This window comes from Anopheles funestus, chromosome 2RL (assembly GCF_943734845.2).
Source record: "Anopheles funestus chromosome 2RL, idAnoFuneDA-416_04, whole genome shotgun sequence".
Taxonomy (NCBI): Eukaryota; Metazoa; Arthropoda; class Insecta; order Diptera; family Culicidae; genus Anopheles; species Anopheles funestus.
The window spans coordinates 43,186,022-43,201,982 of NC_064598.1; the positions used below are offsets into that span (position 1 = coordinate 43,186,022).

Sequence of the window (15,961 nt, forward strand, 5' to 3'; positions counted from 1 at the left end):
TGAATGTTGTTATTGTATATTTGCTTTGGGTTTTAGTAGCTGCTGTTTGCTTAAAAAAATAATGTTTTTTTTTACCATCCCCATCACCATTTTCCCCAACAATCCAACAGGTGACCGACGAGACAGGTGGAAGCAGTGAAAGAAAAAATCGAACAAACTATTTTTTTCTTTTGGGTAGGAGAAGGCATAATTCTATGTGAACCGTCAAAAAAAACCTCCCCGCAAAAAAAAACAGTCAAATGCAGATCCCGTACGCAATCCCCACCAGATGATGATGAAAATGTGTGCTGCTGTACCGGGGGTAGAGAAACAACAGAGACAGGATAGGAGCGGGTGAAAGAGATGGAAAAAATTAGGCGAAAGAAAGAGGCACCCTTTCCCCTAAACTAAAACATAGCTTGCTGCGCTCGCATAAGATGAATGCATTCGATCGGTATTCGTAAACGGGTTACATTCGTCTTTATACGGCCGGCCGACGTGTCGAAAAAGGTGTCAAAAGAAAGCAGCTTCCGGGCTGCGACGGTAACAAGCAGAATATCACCGTCAGTGTGTGTGTGTGCTTTTTTTTTTAAATTGGCCAATGTGTTATGGTGCGAGTGATATTTGCATTAAAATGTATTAAACAGAATCCGTAGTGTTCCGTGTCCGTGTGCCAAGAGTGCATGTATGCAAGCAACAAAATGGCTCGTAAATAAATTGCATACGATGATGGTGCAGTGTGCAGTAAAAGTGCAATTGCAGTTCCAAAAATTTCGCTCCAAGTTTTTACAGTGCCTAATATAGTGTTGTGGCGCGCATCCTCAGTTACTGATCGTTCGTACACGTGTTCGGGGTTTCCATAACGCCCACCAGCCCCATCCATAAACCGAAACCCATCCACACCGGTAAACCAGGTGGCAACGTTAGTGTTTTTCTTTTCACTTTGTCTCCCCGTGGGCAGTGGGCCATTACGTGCGGCCTTCGAGCGATGTGCGTCTACATTGTCGCCGTCGTCGAATGGCTTGATTCGAAGCGCAAACACACGCACACGAGCCTGCGGGTGGTGAGCTGATAAAGATGAACGTTGGACAGCACACCGGTCCGGGGCCGCCATTGAGCCGCAATGGCTGCTCGGACCGTTCCGTCACGGGTCCGTCCTGTCGGGCGCTCCGGACCGCCGTATCGGCCCTTTACTGTTTGGACGATTTTCACCGCGAACACATAGGGTCCGGTTTCTTCTCGGAAGTGTTCAAGGTAAGTTCGTGGAAAAATGATACATAACGAAAAACTTTTTTTAATTAAAAATTAAATCACATAAACGATCACTAAAAATCATAGTAGAAAAATATTAGAAAATTCCCTTACTGCTACAGAGAATAGTTGAAAAAAATCTCTCGTTATCAGGATAATTACTTACATTAAACATTATCCTTATCAAACACAGCAAATTGGGGATACCGTCCAACTGTGATCTGATTGCTGTTTTGCTACAGTTGTAAAACAAACGTATCGATCGTAAACACCTACGCAAAGCAAAGGATAAAGAAACACCAAAGAGCATTGGCCGGTGAAATCAGGCCTCTTACACAAACGCACACAGCTTCACGGTAACGCTGTAACGGGCCAACACTTTATTACTGGGTTATTGATTATGCGTGTAAAGGTCAAAAAATTCCATCACTTTTGACAATTATACGGTACACCACATACAGCCACATGCCATACATGCATACCTGTGTGCACGCCAACCCGCAACAATTATAACGTTTGTTTGCTTCCTTTAAAGCACATCTTTATCGTGCGTGGTTTAACAGTAATTAATAAACGCATTTGTGAACGTCACACCGAAAACGTGTAAAGTGGCGGCAAAAATCAGAGGAAAAACGTGACGTATCATACCGCACGATACGTGTGGGGCTGTGCGTCCTTCAATACACAAACACACACACACACACAGAGGCAGACATGATAGTAGCAAGATAAAAGAAATTTTCTCTTTTTCATTTGGAAAACAACGGCGCAGGGCATCTCTGATCTGTTGCGAACGCCGTGTGGAGAAGATGCCTCTAATGTTTTCATTTTTCCGCACTGGATAAAAGATCAACCAGCCAGCCAGCCGGCCCCGTGGTTGGCCGTTTTGGATGGAAGGGATGCCACATTTCACTTTTTTTCCTTCCCTTTTGTCCCTTGTTTCTTGTTTTATTGTTTTTTTAGTGCTTTTTTTGGTACAGGTGTATCATTTTTAAGTTGTTTAAATATATGTATAAAAAAGTAAAAATACATTAAATTGTTTTTTTCTCTGACTACAGCGTATACCTTTGTGTGTGTATTTGTTGCTTAAAAAAATAATAAAATAAAGAAAGTATTACACTATTTTTATGAGCTTGTAAATCGGGTTTAACACAAAGAACCTGTATAATCTGTGTGGAATACACAATTTGTTTAATTTGGTGTTTTAATGGTGTAATAATTAATTTGGTATAGTTTCGGAATTACTAAAACAAAAACAAATCAAAATCAGCTGAGCTTCAGTTTTTGCTCATATACTATTTCAGTCTGAAGATTTTCTAAAAGGATGAATCAATGCAAAATGGAGAAGAATTGAATGGAATAGAGGCTAGTGTCTAATTCCAGCTCAAATGCTAGTATTGTCTCTGGAAAAAGACTGTCCTGGATCATAAAATCTGTCAGGCATAAAGAATAGATCTCTTTTAATCAAGATACATCTTAACACAGAAAACATATCTCAGAAGTTGCAGTAACGAAACAAAAACATAGAAAACATAAATTTTCCATTTTACCAGAAGCTATGTTAAAAAAAAAACAAATATTTATTGAAATTGTTGAAGAAATTACTGTATAACAAAATAGCAAGATATTTCAATACTACAATATATTTAAAGAAAAGTTTTGTTACGGTAGCAAATCCAAACTTTTGAAGATTATAAAAATAAACACTAAATTGAACGTTCAAACACGAAACTACGTACGAAACTTACATGATAACTTAAGAGATGGTTAATGCTTGTTATAATTCAATTCTCCAAAAAAAAATTGGAACAACACACAAGGCGACAAAGCACAAATTGATTAAGAAATGAAAGATCTTCACCTGTCTACTGGCGAAAACCAGATATCAAATTATAGAGTACATGAATTATGAAATCTTGAATTCGTTGTGATTGAATTCTGGCAGCAAGTCATTATTCAGAAGTTCAGAAGAAGTACAGCACAAAGCCTAAGGTAATCTAAACAGCCGATCGCGACGAGTGTGAAAGAGCTTCAAGCTCTCACTGATCGTAATATAAATGTTACCAATATGTACAAATAATGCGAAAATTTCTTCATTCAAAATACCTGTCGTGATGATTAAAGCTAGGACTCTAACAGCGAGGATAAGTTCCAAAATACTCACATGCGCCTCTAATATGTGCTTTAATATGGACCTTGTCCAAAACTGACGAAAACCTAACAGTAGAAGAAATACAAATAAGGAACGATCGTGTACATTACTAGTTGTTGTCTCACTAGATCACAAGATCTCACTATCATGCAGCGAATTAGACATTGAAGGTTCCTGTAGGTTGATCATGTCATTAGTATGACACCAGACCACCTTGTCCACGAAATCTTTTAGGACGTTCATATGGGCAAAGGAGGCGTGGTAAACGCTCATTCGCTCACAGCTCATGTAACTGGCCACGAGCTCATAAGTTCGAGATGAAGTCTAATGTTTTTTTTCGATGGTCCGATATAATATTTTATTCGATGTATGGAATCGCTTAATGACAATTTTGACTCTCATCTTTCTTCACTGTCCAATCTACCTACTTACAGCGGGCTTTCTCCCCAACACCTGCTGGCGTTAAATGATTATTTTAAATGATTTTTTTTTGTTGCTACCCCTAAACAAAAAAGAAACTTTTCCTTTCCGCGTCAGCTAAGGTGATTTCCCGGCGCGTGAATTTATGCTGATTTGCTCGATTATATGGACAATCGAAAATGAACCGAAATTGGACACAAATAGGCAAATCGAAGTCGCTGGAGCAATTGCAAACCGCGCCAAAAGCGTGCAGCAGTGGCTAATGGCGAAAGTGGAGTCTGTGTTTCTTTATTTTTTATTTATCCGTTTGTTGTTTAGTTGGTGTTGCGAAAATCGATCTACTTTTCACGCGGCGTTAGGTGCCCAAGATGCTCCCCTACCCCCCGCCGGGTGGTCATGCTCAGTGCACCAGTTTTTGGGTGCGTTTAAGTTCGGACCATGAAGTTTCGGTGTTGGGTAATGTTGGGCTTTTGGTTTGAAAAGGCTCCAAAAACTCGCGTCACATACAATTCGGGTTCCGATTGCGAGACGGCGGGATAGTTTCTGCAATTTCATTTGTCAACGTACAGGTTGATTAATGCTTTTTTTTTACCTATTTTTCTCCTCACCTCTTTGGGTTTCCTACTTGCATCAGAGTAAAAAAAAGGTAGTAAAATTCGAGCGAAAGTCGTTTCCAATTCAATTAATTTAACCGTACATTTCGAGTAAAACTCGCTCCCTCGCTGCGCGAAGAACGGTGCTGTGCTCTGAATTTTGGCCACACACCGGCCAATAATTTCCACGATGCCTAATTGAAATATTAAACGTATCTGGTTGTGCGGCAAGGTGTGTGTAATTTGCTGCGGCTCTGATTTCCCTTTAGGAGACCGATCTGATCGAACTCTGGCCGATCGCAAAAGGGTTCGGTACTTCTGTTTTGGCCGCTTTCACGCCGCTTGTGTGATGTTTTAGCGGGTCAGTGTTGATTGGATTTTTTGAAGCTTTTTTTTATTCCACCATAACACTTGAGCTTAATTCCGATACATGAGGAATCAAGTGGGGAACACTTTTTTTTATCGTGTGGAAGTCTTGTTAGAGAAGAAGTACACACAACCACACAGTACGAGTAGCGTGGAAATTTTAATAATCAAAAAAAAAAAAGGTGACTCCAACATGTATGAAATAGCACGTCTCGGCAAAATAGTAATAATGGCGGCGTCCTTAGGAAATTATTTCAATCGACTCATCATTTAAATGTGGTAGAAAGTTGGATAAACGCTTTCCAAAATATATGCACTTTTTATGCTTATTGGCTTTTCATCTTGCGGTGTACTATCAGAGTAGAGTAGACATAAATGTTTATTTGCCTTTTTTGATTCCCCCCATTAAGGGCATTTGATTTGGGATGTTTTTTTTTGGTGTTTGCTCTTGATACAATGATATATCATTAGATGTTGGAAAATGATTCGTTTTGAAAATGGAGAAATGTAACAAAAAAATGACCTAACAGATGAAAGCGCTTGTTTGTTCCAAATTATGCCCTCACAATAGGTGAGGCAAAGTAACATTAATAAAAAAAACTGTTACAAGAAGTAGATAGCTCTATATGAGGTGTGTAAAACAATTTGACCACATGACGACCACCTTCTGGATGGGTGTTCTTATCACCTATCATCACGAGGACTCGGAGTGGAGTGTTTTGGTTTCGATTGGGTTTTTTTTTCGCTGACGTCCACATCATGTGCAACAATGATTAATGTGACATATTTGTTCGTAGAGTTGCCTTGTTTGTTCAACAGAGAGCAAGCATCACTTATCGCAGCAACTTGATGCCCGGACTGGTAATGTGTGCGCGTCCCCAACGTTTTGTTTTGCACAAATTATCACGCCACGACAACAATTGGTTTTTGCTTAAGAATGTTTTACGCCGCTTCGATTATGCACCTTTGAACGTGAGTGCGGCAAAAGTGAAAGTAACGCATAGTTCAGTTGCTTCTCCTCTTTACCCCAAAAATAAAAAAAAAAACATTTACACTTGTTGCCTATCGTAGGCCACCGATCTGATCATTATCGATGTATGTTGTGCGATATGCAGATGCCAAATTCCCGCCGTGCGAAGCCTTTTGCGTGCGTGCCTGATTTTGGCATGTTGCCGCTTACGCAAAACTTTGCGAAAATAGAAAAAAAAAACCCTTTGCAGCGCATCAATTCGTGAGGCGTGCACGATGTGAGAAAAGTTGATTGTGCTCCTTTCACCGCGAAAGGCGCTCCGCGAGGCTAGGCCTGTGTTGTAGGGAATATAATTAAGCACAATAATTTAATTCAGCTACGTTGCACCGTTTTCCCCTCTTTTGGTGGCTCTCCGTTGTGGCACTTGCCAACATGGACGAAATCGGTTTATTAGTGGTTAATCAATAAAGAAGAAAACGGTAGAAAGAGCGACGTTAGTGGGTCCATTGTTTATGTAAGATTACGATACGAAAGTCCGAATTTGGGGAACGATTGTTGTAACTGTTCAACAAATCACCCATAATGGCCGTTGCTAAATCGAAATGTATCGCGTTTTTGTGACTATAATTGTAATCCATTCCGTTTCCATTCTTAATCCATTTTTGATGATCTGTCAATGGAAAGACAAACTTAGGGAAAAATGAAGTTGATTGATAATGCTAAATTTAAAAAAAAAAAGAATGGGAGATATGAAGTAATCATGTGTGAAAATATCGAATATGTTTGTTTGCATTTTCTTGAACTTTAAGAAAATCTTGAAGAGTTTAAAAGATATTTGTAAATATTTGATACCTGGAAATAACGAAACTGTAGAAAAAAGAGTAAACTCATCGGTGAACAAAATGGCGCTAATAGGTAATCTGTTTTCTATTTAATATTTTATGATTTATTAAACAATTTTTATAAGGGTTTGCGTCCATTCCCAAACGACTCCAAATTCAAGCGAGTCCCTACTGATCCTCAAATGGATCGAGTTTCAACCGAATCGCAATCAAATAGACTCCCAACAAAATCCCAATTGGACAGATTCGAATCCGTCAATTGGGATCCGATTTGTTCGAATCGTATCTCCGAACCTTCCAATTCCCGAATTTGCAACACTATTAAGATCCATCGGCAAACAGAAAAGAGTTCACAATTCTCGTGTCTAGATTCCGAATAGCTAAAGATGTCAGAGATGTCAAACCAATTCCACAAGAATTGTTTCAGAATATCTTAAGACTTTTGTCATATGCCAGGAAAATCACTCGAGAGTGTCCGAGAATTAGAGTTCTGATGAAATCGCACGGCTCCGATGCTATAAATTTTATTATCTTTGTCAAAGTTTTTATTTTAAATTTCTTTAATATGTATTGGTTGTAATTGTATACATTTTTAATATATCTTGCACAGGAAGAGGGGTTCTATTTTGAATCTAGCATTACACATAATTAGCATGTAAAAGAAAGTGTAAAAAGAAAACATCAACATACAAGTTATGAAGGAAATGTGATTAATGTTAACCGGGCTTAATAAAAAAGTGCTTCATTTTTGACGCAACCGTTTAGTTTTGACTTTCGTCATTTTTACTTTACCTCTTGCGCATCCCGCATTTTACCGTGATTAAATGCCGAAAACTTTCGCTGGCAGTAATTCCTGCCATAGCGACGATTTTAACGATATCGGAATCATTACTGAAATAGTTTTCCCGTGATGTGTGTGTGTGTGTGTGTGTGTGGAGCTCATTTTTCATTCGCTTTCTCAACAAAAAGAAGAAGCAAAACGACACACACCACGAGCGTGATTGGAATCGCATCCGCGCAGCACCTTTGCCGTTGGATACCGATGCAAAACAATGCGCGTTATTATGCTCTCGAAAACATCATTAGGAGGCGAAATGGGTTTTTGTGCGCAAAGCTCTCGGCCAGCTCTTTTTTTTTTTTGGGCGCTCACTGCATCGCTGCAGGTGCAGGAAGGCAAATCGTGAAAATGTGAAACTTGGAACGATTTATTTACAACCGGCACGACCCGGCATTTGTCGGCCCTTTAATGCTGTTTCGGTACCGAATCTGAAGCATCTGAAGGTGTGCAATGCAATTATGCTTCCGAAATGGAACCGGAATTTCTATCCTGTTTTCCGATGCGCGGGATGCATAAAATTAATGCTAATGGACAAATTGATTTCTCACGCAGGGCAAAGAAAATTTGGAAGGAAAATGATCGGTTTGCTCACGAAAAAAATGTCCATAGAAAAAGGGTCACTGGTTCAATGACTTCTTCTTGGTACTTCGTCGGCAGATCGGTGAGACAGATTGCGTTGGCCGCGTGACTATATATCGCAGATAAAACCCCAGATGGTGATATCTCACGAATTGGAGGTGGATGAAGTTGGTACCCCGATAAGCTAAATCGCTAGAAACTATTCCACTTGCTGTTGCTTTTGTGCAAATGTTAGACGAGATAATTTAATCGCTACGAACGGGTGATGTGTGTAGTTTGATATGGCTCTAGCCACGATAAGTGGTCGTAAAGCAATTAGGATGTAAAGTGATGCTATTGCGATATTCTTCCTCTTGTTGTTTGATGGCGAAGCGATAACTACTGGGTCCTTTTTATTAGTATATGTGGCTTGATATTGAGCGATAACAATAACGCCTAGTAAAGGTTTATTGGGCGCCATATTGCGTACCGGTTGTAGTTCTTAAAAAGTATTCTCTCGCTAAATATTATTGTATATTTGAATGTAACATATCAACAGAATGATCACAGTTGGGGAATTACTTGAATACATTAAACTCCACTGTGTCCTTCACTTTGATTTCTCCCCTCTTTCTTTTTACTACACATTTGATTGGACGAACGGAAGTTACTCAGTATGCGCTTCACGGTTGATTTTTCATGGTATAATTTGTGCTATAAGAGCTGAAGAGAAACACACAACGTAAAAAAAACAACAGTGAAGAGCAATGCTTGAAGGATGGATTGCAGCTGGAACACTGGCCTTAGAGCGAGATATTGATCACGACGTCCTTCAGTAACTGTCGGCCGCAATCATCTATACGGGGAAGTGCAATGCGCGCACAAACTTAATTGAAGTGCATCGCAGCACAAGGTTTGATAAATGCACTGGCAACCATAATCAGTGACGGCATCTCTACCGGCAAAGGAGAGCGAAAGCAATCGGTTAGTCCACTCGCTGCATTTGCCCAGTCCGTCATTGCCGACCATAGATGCTGGTGACATTTTCGGTCTACGAACCGGCTCGAACGTTTGCTGCCATCAGTTGCGGGCACGATTAGGTACGTGCTGCGTGCTGCAAGCTGATCGTGTGCTCTACGTGGGGAATTAATTTATGCAACATGGACAGAGCAGGGTGGTTCGCCTCAAGCAATCTGTACTCACACGCCCTGTTAGTGGTTTGTTTACTTCCACTTCCGTTGCAGGCGGTAGTGTTTATGGCATCTCGTTGCATTTCAAACCCTCGACAAAACTGTGTCGTTACTGGTTACTCTACTTGTACGTAGCCCTTCAGAAGCTCCACCTTTGTTAGAATGTTATTTATATAGTTAGATTAGAAAATAAGAAGGGCAGACTGGTCGTGAACTTGATCGGTGCTACTCCGGCTGTACAGGGTCATTGAGCTCGAATGGCATCAAAGTCTCACCGTTTGATCGCCGTACTCGACGTACTTGGAGACCTTGGAGGAGAACGATCGTGTGCCGCACGTTGCTATCGTGTGCGATCGCGCAAGTCGCAATGTCGTGATCGGAAGTTTAGCAATTGTTTGATGCACTAAACGTACAAGATTATCCAGCCGGCTGGTTGTCCATACTCATACACGGCAATGCTGGCAGTGAAGTGTAGCTGCGACTGGGAAAGAGTTCTCAGTAAAAATCGCAATAAAGTGAACTCCTTACCCGTTCGCTAGAACTGACGATCGTAAAAGGTAATATTTTGTGCAATGAGAGCTGTCTTTATTTTACGGCTTTATTGCATTTATGGAGAGCAAAAAAGAGGTCCACCTCGCTTCTCGTCATGAGTTCTTATACGTTACGCCATCACGTGATCTTCCACGATCAAATGTTACGAAGGCCAATGTTTAGTTTTCCAATTAGCTCAATTGACAGCGCTTTATGCGAGCTCTAATAAAATGATGCGACGTTTCGATCGGTTGTTGTTCGAAGATGTGAACTATGAGTATGATTTTTATTGTTTTTGTTGTGGTTTGGTTTGTTTACTGTTTGTTGAAGCAGTTACGATAGAGAAATCGCACTGAACAATACGGCAATATTCTTAAATCGATATTACTTCCAGTATAGCGATCTTGGGATGGAGAATTCAAATTACTATTTTTAGAAAACAATCTATGCCATAATTTATCTTAACGACTTGGCTATAATGGTGATGCAAATAGAATATGGGCCAAACAGTTGATGAGATAGAAATGATTCCAAAATGCAATGCTACTGACCCAGAAATAGATCCGTGTTAGATTTCTTTACCAAACTTGTATTGGAGTTGATCGATACTCGCTATCGCTCTTGTGTATATCGAAGATCCCGAAGTTCCCGAATTTCCCCAAACATTCAAGCTCATCTCGTGCACGTGGAGAACCAAAGGCATACCGTAGTACATTGTTGTAAGTGGTCTGCTTGTACGAAGGTGGGAGAAAGAGCTAAATTGGCAGAAAGAAACATACTAACCATAGCAAAAGGTAGAAATATTTCTAACCAAGCTTTCTCTCCATTCATTTTCCCTGATTCGGAAATGCAGGTAGAGTCAGTCACTTGTTGAAACGGTGTAGTTGGGCTACACGAGCTCCAGAGCAGGATGGAATCCACTATACCGAAGGAAGGTTGAGAAGATCTTAAGAAGTGGGGAAGTATCTTGAAGCTATAGTGGAGCCGGTACCATTATCATCATCATCATCAGCCTGCGTCAATTACGAACCATCAGAGATTTATTGATCGTCTAGTTAATGGAAGAAACGTTCCCTTCTGTCGATCAGTATGAATGAGCCATGGCGCTGGCTGACCTTCAGCTCGATCGAAGGGTTAGGGGCAAAAAAAAGTCTTAGAAGATTGCGGTTTTCCTTTTGACTGCTTGTATACCTTTCTTTCGCCTGTGTGCAGTAAATCTGTGTGCAATAACCTTCAAATTACGTAAACCGAATCAGGTTACTCACTACTCAAGATTAATCTTTTTTGTGGAACTTTTGCGGCATTTCGGGGGCGTTCACTACCTGCGAGACAGCATTTCGTACCGAGACAGACAAGTGGATTGCTTTGCAGCAACGTAATGTTGTGCGGTATTTCAAGATTCAACCAGTGCTCAATCGCATTCGACATGTGTACAGTTTATCCAGCGATCTTACAACAACCGTTAGATGAGCGTAATCATGTCCCAGATGCAATCGACCTCAGTAGCTGTGCGGTTGTGCAATTGGGGCTGGATGCACCCTTAAACTGTCGCTTTAGGATGCATGTTGAGGCGGCGGATGTTGGTGGACAAGAAGATGTGGTTTGACGCACTAGTAGCTTCCGCCAAATGATAGTAAATTGGCACGACTAATTGATTTCTGGCAATTCATGTACTTCCTGATGTAGAGTTGGAGTGATGAGATACACCCAGCTGAGCCAGTATTCATTGACTTAGGATCAATTCTACATATGGGAAAAAGATTTGAAATTAAAGATAAGATCTTAAAGTAAGGTTGTAAGATAAAGATCTTACTTTTATTTAGGGATCTCCACAGGATTTCCTTTAATGCCCCAAGTAAGATCTTAAAGATGTTGTAAAATGAAGATCTTACTTTTATTTGGGGATCTCCACAGAATTTCTTTTAATACCCCAAGTAAGATCTTAAAGTAGTTGTAATATAAGGATCTTACTTTTAGTTAGGGATATCCACAGAATTTCCTTCAATACCCTTTGAGAAAAACAGTGTGTTGAATGCAATTCCTCTAAAATTTCATGGGGTTTCTATATTTGCTTCCTATTTAATTACAGTTGTTAAATTTAAGCGTTGTTTGTGTTTTTATAGGTCACGAAAATAATTAACATAGTGGATCTCTATTTAGTCAGAATAGCGCATTTTAGCGAGTACTTCTACCTGAGGTGATTAAATAAACTCATAGATGATACCAATCGAACGATAATTAATGCAAATAACTATCCCGTTTATTGTACAATTAATCGTCCTGCATCAAACCACACTTGCAGCCGTTCTTGCCAAAAACATTCCCGTGTGAAAACCCAAATTTCTCTCCACCTTCAAGCATCTGGTTTTGAGCACTAGTAACAGAACACGCAAAAATAATAATTGGCTCACAGCTACTTTCTTTGCCAGTGGCCTGATCATGCGGTCTCGAACCAACAGGCGATCGCTTACGAGGGAACGGAATGTAAGAGATTTCCGTCCGTGGATGCGTGTTCCTGGGGTGATGCGAATGGATGAGGTGACCGAACATGTTGCCAAAAGCAAAGCGTGTAATTAATCGCATCATAGCTGCGTGTGATTAAATCGAAAGTGTTAACGCCATTGCTAAAATCTTATGATCGCTATCGGGTCGATGCCGGGAGGCCGAAAGTGTACGTCGGGTCTTCGATGCGCTTGGCGGTTTCTTTCACTTTTGTGCCCCCGCGCGTTCGCAATCAATCGGGGCCTGGTCGGTTGAGTCGCGACCGGTGTACTAATGCAAACTAATCGATGGGGCAAGATTGCGAGCGTGCGTGCCCGATCGCGTGGTGGTAATTAAATGTTGCCGATCCCTTGCGGCCGGCAACGCCACATGACAATCGGTTGTACAGCACAGCTGTTGCAAAAATTGGTTGAAAACGGTTGGAAAATTAAATGAGAGCAGTACGAATCTCCGACACACAATTGCGATTATGATTTTTTTTTTTTTGATCGAGTTCCTTTTTGGATGTTGCTATCTGCCATTTTTCTTATTCGATTATCAGATTTAACGAAATTTTTGGCACACGTCTGAAGTGAATGGATTTTGGATTTTGGTGTTGCAAATTCGTTCGCCCCTTATTATATCGTATGATCAATTTGTATTAGCTAATAATTTTGTTTTGTTATCATTCGGATTAACATCTTCAACAACAAAATGCCATCTGTTCGAAACGTGCGCCTGATTTGTTGCATGCAATCACTTGACCCGATAATATCACAGATCTGTATCCCATGTGTGAATAGTAAATGTTTCATATTTGAGACTTAAGTTGTTAAGATTATAAATGACTTTTGAAGAAACAATAATTAAAAATCTTCTATTATTACAGATAGTTTTAGTACAAAAAACCTTCAGTCGCACATATTAATAATTTATGGTTCCTTTTGGAGGTGTCTTTGAATCGTGCAATTGTTGTTTTTTGGCGGGCGGTTAGGCCGTGCCCTTTTGTGCGCACATTGTAATGGCCATAAATTTCAACCCGTCCATCATCTCCACCAGTACTGTCTGTTGCACCCACAAACCATGGGCATAAAAAGTGTATGCCAAATCGTCGTATATCAAACTAGCCGCACGTTACTCGTGAGGTGTTGCAATATAAAACATTTGCCGACCGTTGCTCTTCTTTACACATGCACGATGCAAAAGTGCATCATGCGAGGGTGTGGTCGTTGTTTATGTGTTCCCAATACAACAACGGGCCATTAATCCCGGTCGCTCACACCATCACTTGTATTCGTATTGGGAAGGCGTTGTATAAGAATGCGAACAATCGAATGTAACGGGTCGCATGTGATACGCTTCAATGGTTTCGTTATTGATTCTGTTTTTATTCATGTGAGACAACCAACACCATGAGGGTTTGAAAATTAAGAATCTTTAAACAAAGTGTTCCCATTCTAAGGCGTGTGCGGACGATTGATAGCGAGAGTACGAACCTGCAAGGGAGTCATTTTTTTTTCTTCTTCTATCGTCATCAATCGTGGAATTGTGATGAAGATACTTTGCGGAAGAAGCGTTGGTGTTAATTAAATCGTGTAAGACAAAAAAACAGCTTTTTGACCCTTTTTGTTCTAGGGTCATTAGGTATAACTACGGCCCACACCGATGATCTTTATCACCTCCGGAACGTGAGGTTATACCACCCAGGTAAGGTGTTTCGGCGCGAGTAAGAATAATTTTCCACGAGTGGAGTTGGGCGAAAAAAAAGGGTACGGGGTTGAAACGAGTGGGTCACGTCATGCAAAACACTGCTCGTACGTCAAACGGCAATATTGAATTCAACAACGAGGAAGTACTTTACATCAGCACTGGAAGTCTGGACGTCACGTGCCATCGAGCACATGACACAATGACGCGGTGTTCGCATTGTTTCACCGTCGTTCGTCTTCATCACCTTGATTACGTACCGTCAATGTTTGGGTTGGGAATTTTGTTTTCTTTTTATTTTCGCCTTGTTTGGCCGCGTACCGCGGAGGGTCATTGACGTTTGGTTTAGCTATTGAACGGTCCATTCTTGCCCGCATTTTTCGCTGACCGGAAGCTGTTATAAGCGTTTAGTGCTTACTTCCTGACGAACATTTTGGAACATCTTCCGCTTTTCAGCTCGCGGCTGGGAAATGGTTGCATATTGCTATTATGTTCTTATCGTCGGAAGAAGATTGTATTGAAGTGGATGGTTTAGATGCTTTTTTTAGATGTTTAATGTTTTAACTAAACTTACCTTAAACGTTTTTATAATTTAAGGATTTTGGAATTGGATTACACAACAAAATTAATCACGTCTTAAAGTAATTACGAATGAAAAAAAGAAAATACAAAATAAAATTTATTTTAATTATTGCAAATAAAGTTTTATAATCTATCTTCCTAAAAATTATTAATACTCTAATAGAAAAAACTCTTCCTTCTTTGATTGACAGGTTTTTACGTTTTATTACAGTACATGTGTCAGTTTATTAATTTTCTGTTTTCTATTGGCTCTTTGAAGTTCGTTTTTAGTTTTAGTTCTATATCATTATTCATTTTGTAATTGTTACTAAATTATATTTCTTTTACTGATACCCTGTTTTTCTGCATTTTTTATTAATTAATTTTGTCTGCATACAACTTTATTTTTTATTCATTAATTTTTTAATTAATTTTATTATATTTATTAATTTTATTATTCCATTTTGCCGGTTTTTCTTCCTTGTATTTTTTAACTCTTTTGTTGTATTTTTTACGGAAAAAGATACTCCTTATGTGTATATTATTCTAATTAAATATTATAATATTGTTATTTCATATGGTTCCGTTTTTATCAAACATGGTTTTGTGTTATCTATCAAGAATGGAAGCATTTCATTGGTTTGATTTTAGAACCAGACTTTTACGTAAGGAAATGTAAGGTTAACTCTTGTTTACATAACAGTTCAGTTCAAGTTCGTGATTTTGGTTTTCGTGCAGCCTGTAGCCTTTCATGACGGAAATTGAGTTTTACATTATTATCCTTCCGCCACGTGATATAACGGTCTGAGCGGGCTGTCAATTGTTCGGACAGAGTAGATTGTGCTTTTTTATTCTTGTTCTGCAAGGGCAAAGTTCTGCAAGAATTGTTAAGGGCAAACAAATCTTGTTTCTTTGCAGACGAGAAAAACTCACTACTTTCTAGGAAGTCAACCCGAACAGGTGAACCACAATGCCAGAAGTCGTACAAGTTGGCACAAAATGACCTGCTTAACGACGAACGAACGTAAACTGCACGAAACTGTGCAAGTTTTGTCGACGTTGAGTAATTGGGTTATGACAGCCCACCTGGTCGTGACTTTGCTTCGGACATGGCGGTTGTCTGTAGCGTGTGGTTTAGAAATCAGTCACATTCTTGTGGAGAGATGGTCACAGATGGTGGTGCTGCAGTCGAAATGTTTGGTCCTGATCGTGGCTTCTATGGAGTAAAAATACTTCTCCTCTTTGAGGGTCGTTCATGATTGTCAACATTTTGACAGTAAATAATTGGCATTTGTCAGTCACGCCCGTCTAGAAGGCCATTAGCAAATGTTTTTCTTTTAGTGTTCCGTACAGGTGTTGAAGAGCGTCAATGATGAGATAACGCTGTGTGTTATTTTATCAAATTTTGATTGGAGTCCCCAGGAAAACCTTTGGCGAATAAAAGCAGAGTTGGTTTTCAATTGTTTTAAAACTGTACACCACTTGAAAGGAAACATTTTGTCCTTATTTTCATTGAATGATG

General features: G+C 39.8%; 1 protein-coding gene across 4 annotated transcripts in view; it reads left to right on the plus strand.

Annotated features, from left to right (window-relative positions):
- Positions 1–15,961, plus strand: part of LOC125760546 (uncharacterized) — a 64,454-nt gene that overhangs the window by 4,427 nt on the left and 44,066 nt on the right. For all 4 annotated transcript variants that reach the window (XM_049420760.1, XM_049420763.1, XM_049420761.1 and 1 more), the window contains exon 2: positions 111–1,233. In XM_049420760.1, the coding sequence (XP_049276717.1) occupies positions 1,057–1,233 (177 nt within the window). In that variant the 5' untranslated portion in view covers positions 111–1,056. The remainder of the gene's footprint in view (positions 1–110; positions 1,234–15,961) is intronic.